This window comes from Antechinus flavipes, chromosome 2, assembly GCF_016432865.1.
Source record: "Antechinus flavipes isolate AdamAnt ecotype Samford, QLD, Australia chromosome 2, AdamAnt_v2, whole genome shotgun sequence".
Lineage (NCBI taxonomy): Eukaryota > Metazoa > Chordata > Mammalia > Dasyuromorphia > Dasyuridae > Antechinus > Antechinus flavipes.
The window spans coordinates 252628709-252656255 of NC_067399.1; the positions used below are offsets into that span (position 1 = coordinate 252628709).

The 27547-nt window shown below is 37.7% G+C and overlaps 1 protein-coding gene across 1 annotated transcript in view; it reads right to left on the minus strand.

Annotated features, from left to right (window-relative positions):
- Nucleotides 1-4458: 4458 nt before the first annotated feature.
- The window catches only part of RBBP8NL (RBBP8 N-terminal like), a 38929-nt gene continuing 15840 nt past the window's right edge, over nt 4459-27547 (minus strand). The window contains exons 9-13 of the mRNA XM_051976706.1: nt 25056-25920; nt 17570-17690; nt 11420-11481; nt 11001-11130; nt 4459-7077 (exon numbers count right to left, since the gene is read on the minus strand). Coding sequence (XP_051832666.1) covers nt 6932-7077; nt 11001-11130; nt 11420-11481; nt 17570-17690; nt 25056-25920 — 1324 coding nt within the window. The 3' untranslated portion in view covers nt 4459-6931. The remainder of the gene's footprint in view (nt 7078-11000; nt 11131-11419; nt 11482-17569; nt 17691-25055; nt 25921-27547) is intronic.

The following is a 27547-nucleotide window of genomic DNA, read 5'->3' on the forward strand; positions in this document are numbered from 1 at the left end:
TGAATCAATGAATGAATGGACAAGTCTTTATTAAGCACTTACTTTGTGCCAAATACTTTGCTTAGTTCTAGGAATATGAAGAGAAAAAGCTCTCAGGGACCTCACACACTAATTGAGGGAGAAAACACAAGCAAGAAAATTCAGCAGCAAAGCTTATGGAGATGTCTACTAGTCCTAAGAATATAGCAATAGGACAAGAAACAAGGTCTATTTAGCCAGATGAGAGGGTCAGGAGATCTTCAGGATATAGAATCAGGGCATATGATTAGATCTGGTGTTGCTCCATCTCATTGAAAGGATTAGAGCTGGTAATTCCTAGATCATTCCAGCAATGTGAACAGGCTTCCTGTGTGATTGCAAGGGACTGGGTTTGAGCTACCCAAGGATTTGGGGAGAGAGTGAAGGCAAAGGAAAAGAAGGGAGAGATACCTGATGGAGGGATTATTCCGGTCAATAAGGTCTAAGGTTTGATGATGATTCCTGGTTTCATTAAGGTCAGCCCTCTGGAATGACCTAATAACTAACTCCTTTCATGATTACAATGTTCTCACTGAGGAAGCATTTAGAGAGGAATTTATATGAGTACTTGCTTCCACCATTATACTGTAATCATTGATGTATTTACAAGCCTTACTTCCAAAGACTTCAAAGTGTTGTAATAGCTAGCATCTCATTTGTCTTCATAGTAGCTTTGTAAATGGAATAAAGAGTTGATTTTATTGTTCTTATTTAATAAATGAAGCAATTGAAGCACAAGCAACAGAGCACCTGCCTGGGGAGGAAAGTTACTAAAGAAGATTTAAGAAGAAAACTAGGAATGTACACATCAGGCTATAGTGTGTGGGTATGGAGTGAAGGTCCTAATGGGACAATGGATTGGATGAATTAAAAAAAAAAATCTAACATGAAAACCATATTTTGAACTTTGGGAATGTAGAGCTCATTTCTAGCATCTGTTGTGTTTTCTTGAATCAGAATTTATAGTTTTTCATTACTTTTGGTTCTCATGCTCTTTTAATAGCTGGTATTTTTTATCTTTAATCCTTCCATTCTCTTCAACTTAAACTTGGTCTTTGAAGTTAGTGATGTTTTGGGGTGGGGAGCTCTGCCTTCTAGACTTAGACCCCTGCTGGGCTCAGCTCTTTGGTTCCTTTGTGTTACTGATTGTGGTCGAATTGGTCCTTGGTGAGTCAAGAAGAACTCCACTGTGCTCTCCAGTGTGCTATGTATTTTCAGATCTCTGTGGTTGTTTCCTGATTATTCAGGGCTTCTTGTAGATGCTTGGAAGATTGTAGTAGCACTCTTAAAAATTAGCTATCAGACATAGTTCCCTCTACTCATAACTTCCTTTGCTTTACTCTGTACATTTTTCTGGAAATCACTTGATATCCTGTGGTAGCTCTGGATTTTGGAAGATGGAGATTGTTTTCAAGTCATAGTTCTGTGGGAGAATAGTTGGTAGCCAAAGTATTTATAGCTACATCTTAATAAAAAAATTGAAAGACAAAGTGGTCCTAAATGGCATTGGTCAAGTCAGATAATTCTTAGTCCACTTTGGTCAAATCAGATAATCCTTAGTCCTCCAAAGTGGGTTTGGTCACTACACCTCACATTATGATTCTTTAGATATTTCTTAATGGGCATTTTCATCCTTCTCTCCCTCTCTCCTTAATCCTCCCTCCCCCTCTCTCTCCTCTCTTTTCTTTCTTTCTTTCTTTCTTTCTTTCTTTCTTTCTTTCTTTCTTTCTTTTCTTCTTTCTTTCTTTTTTCTTTCTTTCTTTCTTTCTTTCTTTCTTTCTTTCTTTCTTTCTTTCTTTCTTTTCTTCTTTCTTTCTTTCTTTCTTTCTTTCTTTCTTTTTTTCTTTCTTTCTATCTTTCCTTCCTTCCTTCCTTCCTTTCTCTTTCTTTTCTTCCTTTTCTTTCTTTCCATCAATTGATTTGTCCAGTAAATGTCAAGTGTCTGAGGCTGGATTTGAACTCAGGTCTTATATCCATTATACCATCTAGCTGGCCCTATTCCAATTGTTTTTCTTCCCCTGCAAAGATGTTACTTTGGGAATCACATTTGATTCTTTGGAACTCAGCCTATAGATACTATAATACGTTAGTGAATCCACTTACCAGTAAAAAAAATTCCATACTTGGGGGACAACCAGGGGAAATACAAGGAGTTGGAAAATGGAATAATTTTGTCCTAAGATTAGCAAGGAAATCAGTCTAATGGATAAAAAGTACATGAGTAAGGCAGGGAAGAAGAGGATCAGCGGTAATAATTGTGGACTGGTGGCAGTGCAAGTTATAAAGGGCTTTGAATGCCAGAGTATTTTATATATTTTTATGAGTGATAGGATCACATAATAGATTTAGAGCTGAAAGGGAGCTTGGAAGTGATTAAGTATAACTTTGTTTTACAGAGGAGGAAATTGAGGCTTAAAAAAGAAAAGGGACTTGACCAAAAGATAATATGTTCCTGATCAGGAATTTGAATCTAGGTCTTTCGACTACAAATGTAATGCTCTTTCCACTCTACCACAGTGCCTGCAATTGGGATTATTCTGAAATCATTGTATTCTGTGTTAAATATACCATATTCCCTTCCCCCAATTTTTATTTCTAGTATTCTAAGGCTATACCCAAGCTCTAGCAGTTTCTATCATAATGAAAAGGTTTTGAATATACTCGTGTTTACAGACTATGTTTGTTTTACAAGGACCGCTTTTGCTAAGTATGAAGAACCCCATTACACATATACTCATTGTTTATAACAATGAAAAATTTGCCCATTGAAGTCATAAATCAAAGATAAACAGGATTCATGTTGTGCTTTTGTTTTTATTAAAGTCTATTTAAAGTGAGCACTTTTTGTTATGCATACATTTTTATTAATTTTAATTCTGATAGTTTGTTGTTGTATTCTTTGTGCTTTGATCTCCCTGAGTATAAGGTCTCATCTTTGATTTGTATTATTTCCCTTTCAAGTCTAAAAGAGTTCTGGGCATAAGTGAGATTTCAGCTGAAGATGCTAACAATCTATTTCTTCCAAGCAGGTTCCAGAGGTTCCCTAGGCCTTCAATATCTCCCAGAAAAATTGGTCACTGGTCCCAGAGAATACTGTTGCAAGTATCTTTGGTAGGTGGAGGGACAAGGATACTCCATCCTTGCTGATGTTTATCAATGCCAGCTTCTTCTAATTTTATTCATTAACCTTCTGTCACAATTGACTAAAGAGAGACTTTTCTACAAGGAACAACTCTGATGAAATCTAGATAAAGAGAAAGAGAAACAGTGTTTGGTAAAGTTCTTATCAAATGCACCACCTGTTCTGGAAAGCCATAGCCTGGAGCATGTGAATCCATGAATCCTGTGATGTGACTCAAATCAGGGTTGAACAGAACCTTGGTGATATCATGAAATTGGAGAACAAGGAACCCTTTTCCCTTTTTTTTACTCTCCACCCCCCAATGTTTTTTCCCTCCTCCTTCCAAAATATATTGTGGGAACCAAAAAAAGCTAATTCTATCTTGGGCCATATTAACAGAAGTCTTGTTTCTCAAATGAGAAAAGTTTTGTTACCCTCTGTTCTTGTCAGACCACCTCCATGGTATCACACTGAGTTCTGGATACCACATTTCAGAAAGGGCACTGGGAAGAGGGAATATGTCTTGAAAATTATAGTCAGGGTGGTAAAGAAGGCAGCTAGAAACTGTCATATGAAGGATGTTTGAAGGAACTGAAAGTGTTTACCTGGGGGGTGGGGATGAGGGGCATCAGATCAGATAGCTTCAGAGCTAGAAGGGATCTTAGAGGTTATAATATCCAATATCTTCATTTTACTGCTTACCCAGCGAAGTTAAGTGATTTTCTGGGTATCATATAAATAGGGGAGTAAATAGTAAATATAGGAGCTGATATTTGAACTTAATTCCTCTGATTCAAAATCCATTATTCTTTCTACTGCACCATACTTCTGCTTTCAAATTATATATATGTATTCTCTATAGCTCTTGAGAACAGGACTTGTGATAGACATGTGGCAATGACAGAAGGGCAGATTTTGATTCATCGTAAGGAAGAGCTTTCTAATCACTAGGAAGGACCAACAACTGAATGAGTTGCCCTCATAGGATAATGCCCTCCCCATCAAAGAATGGATCCAAGAAGAGACTGAGTGACTCTCTGTTAGACATGTCATAGAGGATATTTGCACGGGGTGGGAAGATAACTTAATAACCTGTAATGTTCCCTCCAACCTGGAGATTCTGAGTCATATTTGCATTTGAAATTTTCTTTTCTTTTCTTTATTTTTTCAAAATAGTTTGAGAGGTATTTATTTTTTTTCAAATACACATAAAGATAGTTTTCAATGTTCATTTTTGTGAAACCGTGTTCCAAATTTTTCTCCCTTCCTCCCTTAACTTCTCCCTCCCTCAAACAGCAAGAAATTGGATATAGGCTAAATTCTTTTAAATATATGAAATTTTATTTTCAAAAAACTCTTCACATCATTTCAATGATAAGAACATAGCACAGAACTGAATTTCATATCACAGTGTTTTGAATTAAGAAAAATGTTTAACAAGGAGGATTCTTGGATATCCTCCAATCCTATGGACCATGAAAATTAAGAGAAAACCCAGAATTACTGTCTAATGCCCACCATTTCGGAATTAATTGCACTCTACCTATTGATTCTCTTTTCTGATTAACCTTCAGTTTTATCTGATTAGCTTGACTTTTCTATCTTTTCTAAGCTTTCGTAAAATACAGTATTATCAGGCTTGTCCACTAGGTGGTAGACGCAGACTAGGAGAAAAACACCCATTGTTATACTGTGTCGGATTCAGAGTATACTTCCCATTCTCTACATTCTAGCTGCCCAGTTTTGGGCTAATTACAAGGGTTCCTTAATCTACACAATAGAACTGTTGCTCAAATCTTGCCTGTAAATTGAGTTTTAGAAACCAAGTCATTTCTAACTATACAAAATCATTTAAAAGCTTTCTGTAGAAAAATATGTCCCAGCAAAGGCTACACCATTCCTTTGTAAAAAAAAAAAGCTCATGGTTTGTTTTAGGAATAGATAAGTGACTTCTGAGACCCCTTCTATAATTATAAGCTCATCCATCCTTTTGTAAAGCTCAATTCGTTTTTTTTTTTTTTGTATAAATGCAGTTTTTATCTAAAATGAGAGACATCTGGGCACCATGTACCTACCTCCTTCCTCACAGAATCATAGAATTTCAGTTAAAAGGGAAGTCAGAAGTTATCTAGTTCAATTCATATCCAAACAATAATTACTTCTACAAATTCCTAATCAGTGGCCATCTAGATTTTATTGGAACATTTGCAGTGAAGAAGCTTTCTTTAGCTTCTTGTTTATTTATATACCAAAATGTCCTGCTAACTCTTCTAACTCAACATGGCCAAAACTGAACTCATCATTCTTCCCATCTTCCCTCCCCCCCAAAAAATCTTTCATCTCCTAATTTCTCAGTTTTTACTGATAATATTTCATCTTTCAACTTTGATTGTACCCTCCTTCTGCCTTCTTTGACAGAGTTCTTGAGAGGTCTAGAGGAGAAAAATAAGGATAGGAAGTTTGACTAATTTAAAAATCCATGGATCCCGAGGTTTCTGATCTTCAAACATATACTCTTTACCAATAATGGCTTCATTTTTGGCCACGGAGATGCACTATCACATGATGTTTTTAAGTTGTTTAAAGACTTACTAACAATTCTGATCCTCCTTGACCTGCCCAACATCATATTCCTTATAGTTCAAGCCACATAGTTTAGCCCTTAGTTTGTTGAATTGAAATATATTGTATCTTAAGCATTGTTCACTTATCCCCCTCCATGAGTCTTGAGGAAGATTTTATGATTATGTCTCTCTTAGAATGCAGATAAACATAGGACTATTTATACTGTTATGCACAAAGAAGTTGTACAATCAAGACATGCTAACTTTATGAGAGAGGCAAATCTTTTGACTATAACAAGACTTTTGGATTATATGTGGATTTCAGAGATCCTCCTCTCAATTGGTACCTTTGGATAGTTGAGAGTTGATCAAATACATGCAGATTGAAGACTGTCATAGGATCTTTGTCTGATAGAGAGATGCGAGGGCTTAAGAGCCAGCCATCTCTCTGTCCCATCAGTGGCCACTGTGCTCCTGTTGTCTCTCTTTTGAGAGGAAGACAGATGAGTATTTCTACTTTCAGAGAGTAGCAGAGACATGAATACCAGAACCTTCTATTCTTTTCTTTTTCTGTTCCAGGTTTTCCTGGTCTGAAGCCTTATATCATTCACCTCCCAGATTCATTCAATTGCAATTTGATTTTTCCCCAGGGAGAAAATGTTAATTGCTGATTCCAAGTTTTCTGCGTCCTGAAGACTGGACAAGATGTTAGGCAGAAAAAAAAGTTCCCCATTCTGAGAGGAGGGTTCAGTCTCATACATCCACTGTAAACCTGTCTTTTCCCAGGAGTCTTTGCTCAATCATCAAACTGTTTCTCCTTCATGTAAGACTTTCCAAGTACTTATTCACTGTCGTCAGAGTTTACCATCAAAGATTGGATAAGCTCATTTTACTTAAGAGTGGAAGACAAGAGAGGTTCTTGAATTTGTGCCATCTTTTTTTTTTTTTTTGCTGAGGTGGTTTGTACTTTTGGTTAAAAAATGATCCCTGTTTACTCTTCCTCCTTTCCCCCAAATCAAGCCTTTATAATGCCCTCTGCTAATCTTACTCTTATCTCCTGGGAGAAGTATGTAGTGATGGTGGAATCCAGGATTGGGAATGGGAATTCACATAATCCAAGATTGCTGGTACTTTGGGGTTTGGAGATACTAGACTTGGTTACTTGGCCATTTTATGTCAAGTTCCTTTTTGTGTATCATAATGAAAAGAAAACTTCTTGAATTCACACTCATGGCCCACTCATGGATGTCTCCTCTGAGGCCCCATTGCTTGAAGCAGGACTGGGATTATCTTCTTCCTTTGGGCTTTCCTCTTCTTCAGTCTGGGCAAAGACTCCTTTCACTCTCCTTCTTCCTCTTGGTGACTTCTTAGCTGCTGCAAACAAAAAGCCAGACACTGGAATTAACACCAGGGTAAGGGAAACTTTCAGAAAAGAGGCTATGTGGTTTATCAGATGTGAGAGATGCTAGGAATAATAGACACTAAACTGGATTAGCTCTGGGGCAGGGTCCTTCCCCTGGGCAGGACAAATTGCTCAGCGGACACCCATTCATTTTATTTCCACACATTTTCCTTACTGTCTAGCAATCCTGCTTGCCTATTCTTCAGAAGTCCTGGGCTTCCCAAAGGAACCCATATAGTGTCTTCTCTCACACTTTGCTCTGTTTTTCTAAATTATCTTCTCAATCACAACTTCTAGACCTTCTATATGGAAACTCTTGGGCAGCTATTAGGAGAAAAACCTATATAAATTAAGTTATACTAAGCTATGAACGATCCATTGTCCAATTCTTTCAAGAGTGTTTGGAGATAGGAGGCTTGTTAATTTAAAGAGCTCTATAATTGGTGCCACTTAAGGTTGGGACAGATTAAAGAATCTCAAGCATTGTGGAGGAGATCCTTTTGGGAAATGCTACCAGATACCTAGTTCTACATTCCCAGTCAATAAGCATTAAGCAGTCTTCTGGACTATGGAGACAATTACTTCTGGAAGGATGTTATCCTCCAGACCTGTAGACACTGATTCAGGTAAATGTATCTTCCTGAGGTAGGATGCACTGACAAGAAAGGAATACAAAATCTTTGCATTTTAAAGCTAGGAGAGACCATTGAATTCAGTCCATATCTGAGCATAAATTCCTCTCCACTCAAAAATATTAAATCAATCTTGTTATGGATTTGGCTTTTATTGCCTTAGTTTGATAATCGTTCCAAATTTGGGGACTGGATGACATTTGGATGACCAGTTACTAAAGAAACAGATGGAAAGAAAATGCATTCAATGTCCAAATTCTAACAATACAAGTCAATCTTCTTTGGAGAACTTCAAAGGCATAGGAGGGTCATCTTTCTGAAAGCCATGCAAAGCATATAGAAGCAACCTAGAGTGGTGAAAAGTGGTGTTGGATTTAGAATCAGAAGAAACAGAATGCAGTGTTTTTTTCTGGAAGTTGTGTTTATCCCTTTGGTGTTGGACCCACGCTGATTTTCCAGTGGCTGATGGAAACATCAGATGTTTTTCTCCTTGTCCTAAAACTTTGTTCCCTGGGGTGGCCGGACAACCCAGATTGGGCATCTTTCTTCCAAAATGATTCAATTTTCAGTGAGTCTTGTCACTGATTATTTCCCCTGACTACTTAGGAATAACAGGTGTAAAGCCATAACCATTTGTTTTTCTGCTGCTTTGTGCTTAGGGCATTTGGGCAGGAAGAATTTTCTTTGAAGGTTTTGGCTAACTTTGAAGAGGTACCTGAATTCAAAATAAGGGATTAATAGCATTTACTGGGCCTTTATGCTTCCTGTGTGGCAAGCTCCAGATCTCCAGTGTAGGCAGCTACTTTCAGGGAGGTAATTCTTATTGTTGTAACCTCAGAATTAAATTACAGCTCTTGACTCCAGAGTCCCTTAAAACCAAGGGCAAAAAACAAAAACAAAAACAAACTACATGGGGCAATTGCTGGGTGAATAAAGTGTAGGGTCTGGAGTTAGGAAGATTTGTGAGTTCAAATTTGAGCATTTACTAGCCATGTGACCCTGAGCAAGTCATTTAACCCTGATTTCCTCCTCTCCCCCCAAAAAAAATCCAAAACAACCAGGAGTAGAATGTAGACTGTTTGCTGGTAAGACATTAGGGAAGACTTCCTCACATTGGAAGGGGCACGTATTCTGTGTGGGCAAGAATCATGAACAGTGCTTCTCAGTGTGGTTTCCAGGTTACAGTCAAGCTAGCTCTATGGGAGTCCCATCCTGGTAGTAGACAATTGGGTTTTTTGTTTAGTTTTTAAATAATATTTTCATTACGTAAGAGGGACTCAATTAAGGGGAAGGAATTGGAAGACCATTGTTCACATTTGGTTTCTGATATATATAAGCTGCATGGTTGTTATTCAGTTTTATCTAACTGTTCGTGATCCCATTTGGGGTTTTCTTGGCAAAGATATGAAGTGGCTTGTTCTTTCCTTCTCCAGTTCATTTTCCAAATGAGAAACTGAGGCAAAAGGGTTAAGTGATTTGCTCAGTCACACAGCTACTAAGATTTCTGAGGCTATATTTGAACTCAAATCTTCCTAACCCTAGGCCCAACACTCTATCTACTGTGCCATAGAGATGTGTGGTAAGTCCCCTAATTTGTCAGTACCCCCAGAAGCTCTCTAAAACTACAGGTTAAAAATGAATTCCTGATCTCCATCAGTGGAGGGTGTTTCCACAATGGGAATTACCCACACTGATTAAAAATACTCATTTGGACTAAAAAAGAAAATACTTCAAATGCTCAGAGGGAAGTTAAAAACCAAACTCCATGTCTGAGGCTGAGGCCATTCGCTATCCTATGTATTCAGGAAAATCCATCATGACTAAGATTGCACAGATAAAACTGGGACTCTCCTGCCAGTGCCCCCAAACTGTGCCAAAGCAAAGAACTGACTTCATAAACCCACAGTTTCCCCACCCATGGCCCCTTGCGGCCTGTCTGTACCCTTTTGCAAAACATCTGGTTTGCATGATGAGGCAGGATGCAGTTACTGAGCTCAGGGCTGCATAAAGCTTGGTCTTATCAAGGACAATTTTCTGCTTATTCACCAGTAGGAAATAGCTGTATAACCCATGCCATTGTTGGAAAGTCTAACTGCTACAGCCGGTCTGGAAAATAAACAGGAGTTGCATAAAAGCTTTCTCCAAATGTCAATAGCTTATTGTGGAGTGTGTGGCCTCTGCTGTCAATCCATGTTTCTGGGTATTGCTTGGATAAACACTGAGGGACTCGCATGTATTAGCTTATGTGTGAAAGAGGGCTCTTTCAGAGTCCTGGTTGCCAAGCCGCGGCGGCTAACCATTAGCAGGAAGTTCCCTGGATTGGAGAGATACGTGGGGTTCCCAATGTACAGGGGACCGTGTCTTATCACAGGGAACTCAAACCCCAATAGTATCACCCTAGGCAAATGTTTGAGCAGCACGAACTTCTTGTGGTGGGAACAAACAGTCAGGCTTCACCCTCTGTGGCTCTTCCGCTTTTTAAAAGTTCAGATCCTAATCCATCAAGCCCAGGGGTTTGGGCCCCAGCATTCTGGGAAGGGGCCTGCAATAGTTTCTGACACTTGATTTGGAACCTTTGTTACGAAGCAGGATAAAGGTGGTGATAGCGAATTTCTTTGTGTGACGCCTTAATCTTTTAATCTCACAAATATGATTTCCATTCATTTTTTCCTTTCTTTCTCTTCCATAATGCCTTAATTTATTCCTGCTGGAAGTGACCTTATAGATTGTCTAAGCCAGTCCTTTCATTTACAGGTGAGGAACCTGACCCAGAAAGGGTAGCATGGTGAGATATCCTGCTTGATAGAAGGTAATTTCCTTGAAGGCCGGGACACTTTTTTTTTCTTAATTTATTTCCGGGGCAAGTGCTTATTAAGATGTCTACTCTGTATCAGGCACATAAATAAAAAAGTCAGACAATACCTGCCCCTAAGGCACTTACATTCAACCAAGGGGATAGAATATGTTCATAGTGCTTTATAGCTTATTTCTGGCTCTGTTCAGTTGAACATAATACTGGGCTGCCCAGCAATCCGGATAATTTTAGTTACAACTTTGAGTAGACAGATGATAAGTATATCCAGAATTGCAAGAAAAATTCAAACATGATCAGAAACAAGAAATAACAGTAGCTCCCTGAGACCTGGCTCTCCTTCTCCCCTACCATCCCCTTCTCTCTCTCCAATAATGTTCTTCACTCCCTTGGAAAAGCCAGCTCTTTACTCTGGGTCCTCTTCCCTTATACTTTAAAAGTTCCCTTATACCTTTACTCCATAGATCTTGTCCCCGTTTCCGTTTCTTCGGCAATCCTTGTATTTTATCCTTCACACAAAAATACCTCAGGTCTTCTCCTTGAGGGTCTTGGTTGGTTCCTGGATCATAATTAGGAGCCACCTGAAACACATGAGAAATATTGCTCAGGTTAGGACAAAGCACCTTCTAATCCCAGGTTATAGAATCATAGGGTTTGGAGCTAGATGAGTTAGAGATTGTGGAATCCAACCATCTCATTTTATAAATGAGTAAATTATGGCTCAGAGAGGGACACACAATTAATAGCTGAACTGAGATTTGAACTCAGCTCCTCTGGCTTCAAACCTATGGTTTCATCCTTCCCTTCTTGTTATCTTCCCAGGTCATTCTTATGAAACTTTCCCTGTGGTGTCCCTGTCTCAGAACAAACCTCACTGTCTGAGGTATCCAGCTCATCAGATTCAGGCTTCGAGGACTCAGCATGGTTGGTGTCTATAAGGCAAAAGAAAGAATGTCAGGTTCTTGAATTGAATGAACAATGGCTTAGAAGGTCAGCTGTTCAGATCCACATATTTTATTGCAATAATGGGTTTCATCACCTACAATAGAAATCCCGCTGTACCTTCCCAACAAGTTGTTGACTTGAAGACCTAGAATGAGGGGGACCTAATACCTCTCAAGAAAGCCAGTTCCACTTTAGGATAGCGCTAATGGTTTGGGAGTTTTCCATCCTGTTAAGCCCAAGCTGGCCTTTTTATAGCTTTCTACAAGTGCTTCTAATGGAGCCAAAAAGTGATAAAGTTATAGGAATTGAGCCTCTGGTATTATAGGCTATGCACCTGCAGGTATTTAAGGAACTTGAAGGTGAAGAAATTTCCTTTATCAATTCAGCTAGGAACTTTCTCTTCAGTTTATGGCCTTTGTGAATTGCCTTGAGCACTGAGAAATTAAATGACTTGTTCAGTCACACAGTCAGTTGATGTCAGGTAGAACTCGAAACCAGATCTTCCTCAATTGGAAGCTGGATTTATCCATTATGACAAACCTAATCTTTATTCCATATGACAAATAGTTAAGTAGAACTTTTATGTTCCTTTAAATGGTTCAACCTTCTCCTCTTCTTCCTTCTTCTTCTTTCTTTCTCCTTCTTCCTTATTTTTTGTTCTTCTTTTAAAAATAATAATAGCTTTTTATTTTCAAAATACAAAGATAGTTTTCAACATTCATCCTTGCAAAACCCTCTATTCCAAATTTTTCTTTCTCTCTTCTCTCATCCCTTCCCTTATACAGCAAATAATCCAATATATGTTAAACATGTGCAACTCTTTTGTACATATTTCCACATTTATCATGCTGCACAATAAAAATAAGATGAAAAAGGAAAAAATGAGAGAAAAAAGCAAGCAAACAACCACAAAAAGGTGAAAATACTATGTTGTGATCCACATTCAGTTTCCACAATCATTTTTCTGGATGTAGATGGTTCTCTCTATCACATTAAAATTGTAGGCTTTTATTCTCCGGAATAAAATGTCTTTCAATTGTTTCTCATGTGATATGGACTCAAATCTCTTCATTATCCTCGTTTCTCTGCTTTGGATATTATATAGCTATAGTATCCTCACACTATGGAGTCCGAATAGTCTAATAGTCTGGCCATATCTTGTTTGTACAAAGCTATTTGCATGTGGTGTTTACTTTCAGACTATGAGCTTCTTGAGGGCAAAGGCTGTTTTTAAAAATCCTTTCTTTGTATTTATAGTGCTTAGGACAGTGTATTACATGTAATTTCAGTGCTTATTGACTTGAATTGCAGGATCTCCTAAATAAGATTCACAATCATTTATGAGTTCAACCTAACAACCTTCATAATAATAACTTTAAAGCTTATCATTCAGATTAATTGTAGTTGGATGAATTGCCCATTGAACTGCTCCAATAGTTTAGATATCACAGATGTACACTGAATTAGGTCAAAAATTTTAAGTAGCAGGAAGAGTAGACTGGATTACAATTGGGAAATTGCCTAGCCCTTTAAATGCTCTCATCTTCCCTAGAAACCAAACCCAACAATTTAAGTCAACAAACATTTATTTGGTTCCTATTATGTGTCAGGCAGTGTACTAAGCATCAGGGATACAAATAAGGACAAAAACCAGTCCCTGCCATTCAGGAATTTCATCACAATTTAGTGGGGAGACAATATATAAACAACAAAATGTCAACAAGATATAGATATCATAAGTTGGAGTTAATCACCAGAGGGAAGTCACTAACATAAAGAAGGACTGAGAAGGATTTCTTATAGAAGGCAGGATTTTATTGACCTTGAAGGAATCCAGAAAGTTAGGAGGCAGGGGCTAAAGAGGCAGAGAATCCCAGGCGTGGGGGACATGGGATAGTGAAAAGGGAGGGAGGAGTGGCAAGTAGAATCACTAGATTGTATAGTATGTAGAGGGGAACAAGATGTAAAAAGACTGGAGAAATAAGAAGAGCCAGGTGAAGAAGGGCTTTAAAAGGCAAACAGAAGAGTTTTTATTTGATTCTGGAGGTGATAGGGAAAGGGAGGGACATTATGAAACTTTCAATTTAGGAAAATCATTTGGATAGTTGAGTAGAGAATGGACTGGAGGAAGGGAAGACTTGAAACCGTGAGCCCATGCAGCAAGCTTTTGCCTAGTTCAGGTATTAGTTAATAAGGACTTACATCAGAGTGATGGCAATGTCAGAGTAGTCCACATCCTCCCAGGAGCAGCAACTATAAGCATGTATCAGCACAACTGGCCAAATATTTGAAAACAGCTGTCTTGTCATCCTTAAATCAGTTCCTTTTCAGCTTAACTGTTCTTAGTCTTTCAGTTGATCTTCAGAGAGCATGATTTCAAATATCTTTGCTACACTGTTATCTATCATCAGGTTGGCAAAGTAATCGCTTTGCCAATTAACTTGCCAGAGTAATTACTAAAAGAACACAGAACTGAAACTAATATTCCTGTCTTCCTGGTTTCAAGGCCCAGTTAAAATCTCACTTTTTTCTAGAATTCTTTTCCTCAAGACTTAGAGAAGAATTAATGCAAAGTGAAATGAGGAGAACCAGAATATTGTCCAGTCTAACAGTGACATTGTTTGACAGTCACTTAGACGATATCAAAGGACATATGATGAAAAATAATATCTACCTCCAGAGAAAGAACTGATGGAGTCTGAAATCAAATCACACTTTTAAAAAAAGCCCTTTATTTTTCTTGTTTTGTTTTTGGTCTGTGTTTTTACTAATAAAATGGCTAATATGAAAATGTTTTACTTCACATGTGTTATATATATATATATATATATATATATATATATATATATATATAGTTTGATCTCTTAAGGCAGGGGAAATGGGGTAGAATAGAAAATTTAGAGTTCAAAATTTAAAAAAAATTGAATGTCAAAATTTTTTTTACATGTAATTGGAAAAAATTTTTTAAAAAGTCTTTCCCATCCCACTCCTTTAATGCTAATACGTTTTCATCTATTGACAATCACCAATATGTCTTGTATATATCTTGTGTATATAGTTGGATTTATGTTGTATTCTTCATTAGATTGTAGGATAAGGATTATCTTTTGACTTTCTTTGTATTTCAAGTGCTTAGCACAGGGTTTGGCATTCAGTAGGTGCTTTATAAATGCTTGTTGACTGACTACTTTTTCTCATTCTTACTATATAAGCAGTTCACTTCCCTTTCCAGTCATCCATGTCCTAAATTATGTCTGGTTTCTTTCATAACCAGAATGTCAATATGGATGTAGTTCAGTTCCTCCAACAATATGTCAATTCATTGACACTTTGCCAAATAGCTCACATTAAAAATATGAACAATTAAATTAATGTTTGTATATTATATAAGAACTGTGTAAACAATACCTTCTGTACCCTGCTTCATCACTATAAAAGCAGAAGGGAGAGAGGCGCATGTAAGACTGAGGATTATTTTTTATTTCCTATTTCCTGGGCCTCAGTGCCCTGCCTTCCCCTTCCTTCCCCGAAATAGTCATAATTTAGTGGGATGCCAGCCTCTGGCAATGCTTCTGTCTGCATGAAGCTAGGATAGCAGATACAGCATGTAGGTTCATAATATATTTAGAAGATAATAACAGGCTTTCTCTCTGTCTCATTAGGGTATAGTACTTCACAATGATGTGCAAAATGTCTGAGAGTGAATTGAGCCTTTATTAGTCATAGTCTTACTTGATCTGTGCTGAAATAGAATAAAAATAAAAAATATCCTAATTTTACAGTCACTTTTTTACTCTCCATCTCTTAGGGGATGCAGCCTTACTTATTTAGATACCTTACTAGACTGGAATAGGGAATCACCCCACTCTTGGGGAATATAATGTCAGGTCAAAGAAAGTCTGGACTCAGAAGAGGGGTTTCCTTATTGACATGTCATTGTTATCTTAATGTAAAAGAATATATTCATCCCGTTTTTGAGAGCTGCTTTTTAATGTCGGAAGAGGGAGAGAACTTGAAGAACAAGGGACAAAGGCCCCAGGCTCAGGAAAGGGACTTTAAGCATGTCAAGCTTTCCTGATTTCCCAGTTTGCCAAGGGTCAGTGTGGCCACACCTCCAACCCTGATCTCCTCAGGATCTTCCTGCTAGACCCAAGGCTCAGTTTACATAGTGAGCTGGCAGTGACCAAAGTAGTCCTAGGCCACATCTCTTGATGTGACTCTTGGTCTGGCTCCCAGGGAGTGGGTATAAAGGGAGATGATTCAGCCATAACAATATGGGAAAGGTTCAGAGAATGACAGAGGTAGGAGGATTCTAGAGTCTCCATCACATACTATGATGCAGAAATCCAGAACTGGAAGGGAAGCAAGTCTGTTCTAGCTTCTCCTCACCAACTAGGAAAATAGCTAAGCCATTCAAGCTACCCATAATGAGTTGTATCTTGGTTCTGCAATAACATGGAGTTTGTACAATACTTCACATTTTAAAAATAAAACATTCATCACATAAAACATAAAGCACTCATTCCTTTCCAAATATGTTTACGTTTCTGTCATCTTATCTTGCCAATGCCCATGTGAGACAGGTAATGTAGATTTATTCTTTTTTTCTATTTTACATTTGATAAATCATGACTCATACTGATAAACTGTCCAAGATCAATGACCTTTATGACATTATCCAAAACTACTTTGCAATTTTATCAGGATCATTTTTAATCTTCTCCTCTGCAAATTTGTGAACTGTTATTCTCTATGCCTTTATCTTCATTGATAACAAGCAAGTTAAATAAGGTTGATCCCTAGTTTTTGTTCATTTTGTGACATGATCAGTTTTCTCATCTTTATAATGGGAATAATACCTAGAGTACCTAATTTATAGTATAGTTATGCAGTCAGATGAAATGAAAAGCATTTTGCAAACTTGAAAGTTCTAAATACATGTCACAAATAAATGTCTAAATAAATTCTTATTATTGCCTACCTCTAAAGTGATCCAGTGAGATCATGTATATAAAATGCCACAAAAATAGGAACAATTATTGTCACTCTGACACCCTCGAAGTTCTTTAATGGATCTCTTAGGATTATAGGATCTAGAGCTTTAAGAGACCTTAGAGATCATGTAGTCCATTTTATAATTGAGGAAACTGAGGTCCAGAGAAAAGAAAAGGGCTATTTATGGTCATCCATGGAGTAAGTGGCAAAGATAATAATAATGCATTAAGCAATTATTTCACATTTTAGCAAAGATCATGGTTGGGGGAAGGATTCAGAGCTGCCTCAGAGATGGAAAGATAATATGAAAGCAACAAGCAATAAATGTCTTATTGGTATCCAATCACTATGCCAAATTAAGATTTAAAATTAATAACTAACATTTCCATAATGCTTTAAATTTTGAAAAGAGATTTGCAGTGCTGTTCCTGAAGTCAGGAGGACCTGAGTTCAAATTTGTCCTCAGACATTTAATATTTCCTATCTGTGTGACCCCTGAGCAAGTCACTTAATCCCAGTTATCTCAGCAAAAAAAAAAAAAAAAGATTCTCATATATTATCTCATTTTAGTTTCATACCAACCATGTTATAGGCATTCTTATTTCCATTATTCTATTTTTCCATTTTCCATTCCATATTTCGGTCATTCTATTCCAAATTCCATTTAAATTTGGGACAGCTAGATGGTAGAATATATTAAGCTCCAAGACAGGAGTAAGGAAAACCAAGTTCAAATTTAATCTCGACACTTACTAGCTATATGACTCTGGATAATTCACTTAACCTACATCAGTCTTGGTTTTCTCATATATAAAATGGGAATAATAATAGCACACATCTAAAGGATTGTTGTAAGGATCAAAAAATAATAATCATAAAGAGCTTAACACAATTCCTGGCACATATAAACATTAGCCATTATAATTGGAAAGCTGAATAAGTTAAATGATTTGTCCAGGATCATCCAGCTGCTAAGTGTCAGAGGTAGAATTCTGAACCTAGGTTCTCTAGACTTCCAGTCCATCAATCTGTCCACTGTGCCTCTTTCTTTGTTATTTTGGTGACTACTAGTAGGATTACCTGGTTGAACATCTGCTTCTTGTTTCCGGAGAGACAACCTCAGTCTGATTCCTGCATCATGTTCAGCCTCATCTGAAGTGAGTTTGCTGGGATGATGACCTTGTGGGGATGGCATTCGCTCCTATGAGATAAAGTGGAAGACAACAGGATTTAGCATCTCTAGTTCTCTGCAAGCTTCCAGATTTAAGCTGCTGAGCCCTCCAAACTTGGGGCTTAAAGAAACCCTCCCTGGTGCCCCTGCTACAGGGCCAGGCAACATTCAACGATTGTTTCATGCTCACTGAAGGACGGTCCCTTGGATATATGATATTTTTATAGGTTTTTCATGGGATTTTATATGAAGCCTAACCCCTAATTTTTATAGCTGATAAAACAGTCCATAAATTTGAGTGGCAGAGCGGGGATTTGAACTTAGGCCATGTTGTAACACTGGGTGACTTTTAAACCCCTAAAGATTAGATCTCTAAGGATTTTTTCTAATTCTAGGCAGCTAAGCTCCTTTGGTTCTTATTTTTCATCATTTTGCTTTTTAACGATGGGGTTATTTTTTAAAGGAGTCTTATGAGACATTGTTTTGGGCACAGAAAATTTTATTTATTTAAAGAACAATCAATACAATAGCCTAGAAACCACAGTGCATAACTGAAGAAATTTAGAGGCCACTGAAGGCACAGCAGGGTGTTTTTTTCTTTTTAATTTAAACAGTGCTATCATTTAGTCTCTAAGTCTCAAAGTCCCTAAGTCCCATAGCTGTTATGGCAAAGAGAATAAGGAGGGTGCTAAGCAATTAACACTTAGTATTTCCTGTGTGCAAAGCCAGTTAGAGGGACAGGGATAAGGATTCTCATGTGCTCTCCCAGGACAGGGAGCATGTATTCTTCTGAGCATAGGTACTACAATACTGAGCACATGGGAATAGGTAGGGTTGCAGAATATGGAAAAAACTTATTGACCAAACAGGCCAAGAAGAGAACAGGACTTGGAGTCACAAGACTATTTCCAGCTCTGTCACATAATAAAAAATTTAGTTTTTTTTTAAAATTACTTTGATTTCTGTCTGATAATTGCCTGTTTGTATCTTTTGACCATTTATCAGTTGGGGAATGTCCTATATTCTTATAAATTTGATTCAGTTCTCTATATATTTGAGAAATGAGGCCTTTATCAGAGATAATTGTTGCAAAAATTTTAAAAAACTTTGAAATTTTGTATAATCAAAATTACCTAGTTTTTATTTTGTAATGTTTACTGATACACTATTCCTTACTCTCCTAATTTGCTTTATTATTATACCCTTTATGTGTAAATTATGTACCCATTTTTACCTTAATTTCTAACATACCATTTTCCAGTTTTTCCAGAAGCTTTTGTTAAATAATGAGTTTTTGTCTCAAAAGTTTGGAACTTTGGGTTGATCATATACAAGATTACTATGATCATATATTATATTGTGTACCTAATATATTATACTGATCTACCACTTATTTTTTAGCTAGTATCAGAATGTTTTGCTGGATAACCTATGTCAGATTGCTCACTCTCTCAGTGAGGGGAAGGAAAGGGATGAAGGGAGATGTAGAATTTGGAACTCCAAACTTTATTTTTTCCCCTACTTAATAGTATTTTCTTTTCTCCAATTACATGGAAAAATAATTTTCAACACTCATTTTTATAAGATTTTGAGTTCCAAATTTTCCTCTCTCTTTCTTTCCCTTCCTCTCCCTCCTGTCAGCAAGCAATCTGATATAGATTATACATGTACAATCATGTTAAGCATATTTCCATATTAGTCATGTTATGAAAGAAGAATCAGAACAAAAGGAAAAAACCATGAGAAATAAAAAAACAAAAAACAGAAGTGAAAATAGTATGCTTTTATCTGCATTCAGACTCCATAAGTTCTTTTCTAAATGTAGATAGCATTTTCCATCACACAAGTCTTTTGGAATTTTTCTTGGATCATTGTATTGTTGAGAAGAGTTAAGTCTATCATAGTTGATCATCACATAATCTTGCTGTTACTATGTACAATGTTCTCCTAGTTTTGCTCACTTCCCTCAGCATCAGTTCATCTGAGTCTTTTCAGGTTTTTCTGAAATCTGCTTGCTTATTATTTCTCTCTCCTCCCTCCCTCTTTTGGGAAGCAATTGAGGTTAAGTGACGTGCCCAGGATTACATAGCTAAAAAGTATATGAGGCTGGATTCAGGTACCTCTGTCTTTAGGGTGAGTACTCTATCCACTTTACTACTTCCCCCTCATTATTTCTTGTAATATAATAGTATTCTGTTACATTTATATACCACAAATTGTTCAGCCATTCTCTAATTGATGGGTATCCCTGCAATTTCCAGTTCTTTGCCACCACAAAGAGAGCCATTACAAATATTTTTGTACATGTGGGTCCTTTTTCCTTTTTTATAATTTCTTTGGTATACAGATCTAGTAGTGGTTTTGCTGGATCAAAGCATATGCTCAGTTTTATAGGCCTTTGGACATGGAACTTAAAATTAAAAAAAAACTGTTTAAAATTGTTTTAACATGCAGTTGTGGAAAAAATAGATATTATCATTTTTAAAAATCACTTTAAGATTGACAAAGCACTTTCTTTATAACTGCTCCTATGAGATAAAGTGTTACTTTCATTTTACAAATGAAGAATTGAGACTAAAAAATATGGAATTATCTATCCAATATCACACAACTATTAAGTAGCAGATCCAGGATGTGAACATGTCTTTTGACATAAAGTCCAGCAAAACTAGCTATATTAACATTTTACTTTGTGCTTCATTTTTCTTCACTATAAAATTAGTGAATTGATCTCTTTGTCCTCTCACATTCTTGCCCTCTGCAGGTCTAAAATTTTATTATTCTAAGATCCAAGTCTAAATTACTGAATGGATGAGTCTTAGACCCCAGGGCAAACTTGGGGATGGGCTGGGTGACAATGGAGAATAGATTACTATGGGAGTTTGGAGTGGGGTAGGGGAAATCCCACTTAGAAACCCCTCTTCTCTTTTTTTTACTCATTCTTCCAGGTTTGAATCTTCCAAGATTACTCCAATCTTCACTGAACTATCTGTTTTAAAAAACTCTGATTATACGTGGGGTTCATACTCCATATTATACTATTTCATTGTTCTCTTTTTCAATGTCAGTCTTGTTACCTTAGCTCTTTGAAGGTAGGGCATAAAGGAATAAAATTTTCCTACAATATCCCCAACAAATGCTTAGGCCTTTGCTTAAAGACAACTGGGGATAGAGGGGACCCACTACTTCTAGAAGCAGCTCATTCTATTTTTTGTATAAAATTAATTGTTATGAGATTTTTCTTTATATCTAGCCTGAGTTTGCCTCTATAACTTTTAGCCATTGCTCCTAGTCTTGTCCTCTGGAGCCAGACAGAAAAGTTTAATACATCATGCAAGTGATAGCCCTTCAAATACTTGATGACAGTGTTCCAAGTCCTTTGATCTCAAATTCTGTTTTCCCTAGTATCAGCTTGTCATTCTGTCAGCATCCCTGTTATTTGTCTTAGCTATAGATAACCAGCCACCCACATGATATCACTTAAGGATGCTGTGAGACGAAATTTTGAAATACATTATAAAGGGATAGTTTGTGGATCTCTCACCTGCTCTACCCAAAATGAGATCATTAAAAAAAAACTAGTAGCTCTTTTTGTGTGGCAAAAAAATGGAAAGAAAACATATGTCCATTGATTATGGAGTAAATGAATAAGATGTATAAGTGAATGTAATGAAATATTACTTGTTAAATAATATTTTTAAAGAAATATGTTTTAAGTCTTCTAATAAATTATTAAAATGAAGAATTCAGAGAAATGTGAGATGTATGAATTAAAGCAGAGTTTAAAAAATAGAATCAGCAGAACAGTATGCAGGACCACAAGAGAGTTTTTGAAAATGCTAAAAGAAACCTTACTGCATAGTAAGTGAAATGACCTATCTTGTTTCCTGAGGACAGATAATGAATCACATTTTTCTTTTTCAAAAGAGAGGTGATAAACTATGGCTGCAGGATGTTACACACCCTGTAGATGAGGCCACTCAGTAGGTTCATTTTACTTACCTATTTTAAATTGTTACAAGGCAGGGTTCTATCATCAAATGATAATGACACACAAAGCAAAAGGCATTAATAAAACATTTAAAAGGTCATGCCAATGAAACTTGCTTACTTAGGTGACAAGGTCATTAAAGTAGTAGATCAGAAGAATGTAGAAGAAATGATTAATCTAACTACTGACAAAACATCTGGTAAAGTCATGTTATTTTGCAGAAAAGATGGAGAGAGACAAGCTTGATAGTATTATCTTTAGGAATAGTTGGAATTGGTTGAATAGTTAAAATTAAAAAAATAGCCATCTTGGAAAGAGGTATACAGGGAAATATCTATGCTTATTTTGAGTTATAAACTTTTTTTAGTCAGTGATTTACATAGGGCTTACCACAAGGCTACAAATGACTAAAGGGAAAGAGATAGCTTTCAAAAACCAGGCACACAAGCCAGGAGATGATAACTAATTTTCTGCTCTATTCAAGTTAAATAAATGTTGACAAATGTTGAGACTATGGGAGGTATAGAAATACAAGTTCCGAGTCTTTCCTTAAAGTTTGCATCCACATAGTCAACTAAACATAATATAGGAAAAAAGATATTAAAGGCAGTCTACTGTCTAAAAAACTCCAGAGGTTCCCTATTAGCTCTAGGATGAAATCTCTTTGGCATGTAAAACTCTTTACAAGGTTTCCCCTTCCCATAATTTTAATTTTCTTTTTCTTTTTCTTTTTTTCTTTTTTTTTTGCTAAGGCATTTAGGGTTAAGCGACTTGCCCAGGTCACACAGCTAAGAAGTGTTAAGAGTCTGAGACCAGATTTGAACTCATGTCCTCTTGACTTCAGGGCTAGTGCTCTATCCACTGTACCATTTAGCTGCCCCCCATAATTTTAATTTTCTTGAAAATAAATTATTTCCTGGCACTCTGAGATCCAAGCTTACTTTTTTTTTTTTTTTTTGGTTTGTTTGTTTGTTTGTTTTTTGTTTTACATATAACACTTTTATGTCCCATCTTCATGCCTTTGTACTAGGTCATCCCCTCTATTTGGAATATTCTCCTTCCTCACTTTTGCCTTTTGTAATCCCTGGCTTCCTACAAGATTCAACTTAAGCAGCTACCTTTTGAGGGAAGTCTTTTCTGTCTCCATCCTCCTACCTGTGCTACCCTGTCATTCTCTACCTCAGGTGTTGATGCCTTCTCCTTCTACTGTGCTCTGTATAATGTCTACTTTGTAGATATTTTGCAAATGTCTATTTTTGTCCACATTGTTTCTTCCATCAAAATATAAACTCCTTGATTTGATTTTTGTCTTGTACAACTCTCCTTCTTTTTTCCCCACCAAGTGCTTAGCAGAATATCTGGCATTCAAAAAGTGAACAGTTTTTTGCTTTGGCTTGATTTGGAAGGCAGTCTCTGAAGGATGCAGACAAGATAAAGAATAGGTAGGGAAAGATCAATGTAGGCAGCAGTGTCCAGAAAGGCTTCCTAGGAAAGTGGACCTTGAGCTGGAGGAGACTTAGTAGGGAGGAGAAAGACTGAGCCCCCTGGTGCTCCTGAATGGACAAGGACCAATCACACTCTAGTTGGAACCATCTGGACAGCTCTTTAGCCTCAGTTGAGTATGCTGAGGTTTATTGGAAGATACAGGACATATTGTTGACAAGTAACTTGGGCAGGCTCTTTGATATCTGTTTGAAAACCAAAAATACTCATGGCATCTCTTTTGGGGACTCCTGTGCTCCTGTTCTGAGGAGCCCGCTTTGGCTTTATAGAAATCATAGATCCAGGTTTGTTTCATTAAGTAGGAAGTTACTGAGAAGTCTTTCTAGAAGACATCAAGTTACCTGGTGTAGGTGTTGGGGCCTCTCCCCAAGTGGCTCAGAGAATTTGAGAATCACCAAACAATAAGTCAGGATTTGTCACCTGTATTCTCACGACTCAGAGTGAGGTCACTCAGAATACTGGGGACTTCAGAGGAGTAGGAAAGGAAAGGTAACTAAACCTTCGTAAAAATAAAGGAATATATAATCATTAATGCAGGTATGGGGCTGCTAGGCTTAGAGTTAGATCCCCTTTTGTTTCCCTTGTAGTGGGGACTTTGAGAGTCTCCATACTATATTATATTATAATCTCAATTTCTAAAAGTAAATACACTCAAACTACAATATGAATGTATTTTCCTAATGAAATATGGGTTATACCTGGAGATTTCCCCAGGGCTTAAATTAGGAGAGCAAAGTATCTTGGTGTTTTCAGAATGTAAACTACTCATATATATGTATATCTACACATATATATTATATAGACAGATATATATATATTATACATTATATCTATATCTATATCTACATATCTATATCTATATCTATATCTATATCTACATATACACGAGTAGTTTACATTCTGGATATATATGAGTAGTTTACATTCTGAAAGCTCTAGACAAGCCAAAAAAACCTGGGCCAAGGTAAGTAAACAGAGTAAGGAAAAAGATAAGGGAAAGGGAAAGGACAAATGTTTGTTGCATTTGGAAAAATTTTCTAACTAACCTGTCTTACCAAAACAACAACAACAACAAGAACCCCAGAACAAAAACAAACCCTTCTTTCACTACCTATCTGTAATGATTCAATTAAGTATCTCATTGTCATGAAGATCCATTTTCATGACTTCATGTGGGATAAGTATTACTTAACCTATATTCATTACTGAGATAATGTATTAAAAGCATTTTGAAAACTTTGAGCATCATATAAATGTCAGCTACTCTTAGATTTCATTACCATAGGTCTGGTGTCTTAATTTCAACAATGTCTGACTTGTACAGATTTATACTTGTACAGACCAATGCTCCACTCAAAACCCTTTCACAGTTTCTTTGTTGCCTACAGGACCAAGGAAGCAGCACCTAGGACAGCACATGCACATAGTAAGGCTTAACAGGGCCTTAGAAGATAGTTATTTAATAAAAATAGGCATTTAATAAGTGTTTAAATTGAATTGTTTTTGGTTAGGCTTCTGTTTCACATCAAGTTACAAATACATTTTAAGTACATCTTTTCTCCATAAGCCAAGTATACAAGTATTTGGAGTTTTTAATCAGATATTGACACATTAGTTTATCACTGCCTTTACTGCTGGATGACCAGAAAGGGAGAGAGGTATCAGGCATCACGAGGGGACTTCTTAAAGCAGGTCAGTGGCAGTGAATGGGCAGTTGGGAGGGGACTTTGGGGTAAAAAGAAGCTGCCCCAAAGCCAGACCTGGCGATCTCAGGGATCTGAACTGGTCCAGCTCCTGCTTGTGAGTGTAAGATTCAATCAGTCACAGCATGCTTATTAAGTCAGGCTGGCGCGTTCAAGGTTTTGGGAGGAAGGAGAACATTTCGAGGTCTGGTCACTTACCAAAGTTGCAGGGGGATCATCTCTGTCTTGGCTGCAGACTCGATCCGCATCTCTGGGAACATCGTGGGGGTTGGAGACTGGGAATTTGCTTAATGTCTCTGGAGTCAGAAGGGAGTGAGCCCCTTTGCTCCTCTGTGCCGAAAATCTTTCCCCCAACTTTGGACTTGGGGTGCGAGTCTCTGGGGGACTAGGGGACTTGAGCCAATCGGGTAATCGAGGGGCTTCCCGACAGCGGCCATAGTCGGAGAGGTCCAGGGGCTTGTCCAGAACATAATTCCGGGTATCCTCCTCTTTCTCCCGTGGCTCCGAGCAATCGCTCACCACTGGGAGCAGAGGTCTCACCGGCTCTGCGGAAGGCTCCTTGCAAGGCGGATGCTTCTCTTCCTTTCGTGTCTCTTTTCCCTCAGAGTCTATAGTCTGGTGGGGAGGAGAGGGTGGCTTCTCCTCCCGCTCCGCTGGGGCTGTATCTCGGTCTCTACTACTCTCCACTCGAACTCGGAGCCCTCGAAGTTGCTGCTGGGCCAGGAGGTACTGGAGCCTCTCTCTCTGCTCCAGGAACTGGAGCGTGCCCTCCAGTCTCTGGTCGCGCATGTACACTATTGCTCCGGGCAGGTCCAAGAAGGCCGGGCGGTCTTCCCAGTCCTCCTGCAGCCGGCTCCGGACTTCCTCGCCTTCCTCACCCTTCAGCCCTCTCCTCGAAAAGCTCTGGGTCCCAGTGGGCGAAGAGCAGTGACTTCGAAGGCCGAAGCGATGCAAGGAGAGGTGGCGGTTGAGAAGACAGAGATGCTCGCTGCGTGCTGTTAACTTCAGGGATTCATAGGAAGAGGCTGCCTCTCGGGAATCTTGCTTGTTCGTTTTCATATAACTGGGCGGGGTACGGGGAGAAAAATACAACTTAGGCAATTGATCAAGCGGATGGGACAATGAGAAAAAGGTATTTAAATCCCTCTGTCATCAGTTTCCCCTTCTGTAAAGTGAAGGGGCTGAGTTTGGAGGATTTCCAAGGTTCTTCCCAGCTACGACATTGTGCTTTTTGGTTAGAGAAAGCTAGGATGTAAGGGGAAAAAAAACACTGTTTTGCATCATCTTTCTGTGTGGTTCATTTATGTTCACATCTGGAAGGAATCTCAGAGACCAGCCCTCACATTTGATAGATGGAGAAACTGAGGCCCAAAGAGATTAAGTGACTTTCCTAAAATTGTATGCCAGTAATAAGCAGAATTTGAAATAAATCCTCTCTGATTTCAAAATCATTACTTTTAATATTGTCAAATTATGTACACTTGTATTCACTCCTCCTTTCTCCCCACACCCTCAATCATCCTTCCAGACCAGATCATATCATTGCTGAAAAATATGTATTAAATTGAATTGAGATTTTAGATTGAGGATTCAAGGAAGCTAGTACTTTACCCCCATTATGAGCCTGATGGATTTCTAGTGAAGGTCCAACAAGCACATCAGTGAGTCTCCATCCCCCTAAATATTCCTTCACTCAAAAGTGTGAGAAAAAATGCTTAATACCTTTTCCTTTAAGATTAGTGGGGTGGCCAGAAGACCAGCTTTGTAGTCAGGAAGCTCTGGCCTTAAATTCTGTCTCTGATAAATACTGACTGTGTGTTGCAAGTCATGCCATCTAAGTTCTCAATATTCTAGATGTTTTTCTAAGACTGTTAAGTTGCAGAAAGTTGCATATCTGAATCATTGAAGGGAGTTTACAAACTAATAGATCTCTAATCTGATGAAATCTCAAATCTAGACTCCTATTGCCTTCCCACACATCTCATATCTGGGATATTATAAAATAACCACTGTTGTATAATTGTAGAATATTAGGTCATATGGGGGACATAGAGTGATCACTTGCTACCTCCACCTGTAACTTTTTTTTTTTTTTCCTGGCTGAAATGCTTTTCCTATTCCTTTTTTCCCCTCCCCTCTTGAGGACCTACAGAATCTCTTCAGAGAGCACTTATTACCTAAAGCCTTTTATTATTAGTTCTTTTTGCACACTGGTGAGACTTGTTTCTTCAAGTAGATTTTGAAGTCCCTCAGGGGAGAGACTCCATCTTCTCTTTTTCCTCACTCCTCCTATCACAGGACCTTGCCTAATAGATATTTGTTAATTGGCATTAACTAAGTTTGTATGCTCTGTGCTCATGCCAATTGAGGACTTTGTGGACTTGAGGTTGTGAAAAGTGTATGTTGAGCAAGTGAGACAGGGAGAAACCAGCTTGCAAGTAAAAAAAAAATTGGCCACAGTAAGGAGCTAAATGCAGATAATTGGCCCAATATAAAGGGAAAGAAAAAAAAAAGTTGAGGGCCAGGTGAAAATTCATTTACATTCAACTTTCACTTCTGCCAATATCTTAATCTTTTCAAACAACTAATTATAGAAAACAAACATCTCTTTTCTGGTGACAGACTTGGAGGAATGTAGAGTAATAGGAATGTTTGCTCCTATTAGGAAGTTTTTTACTTCAGATGTAAAT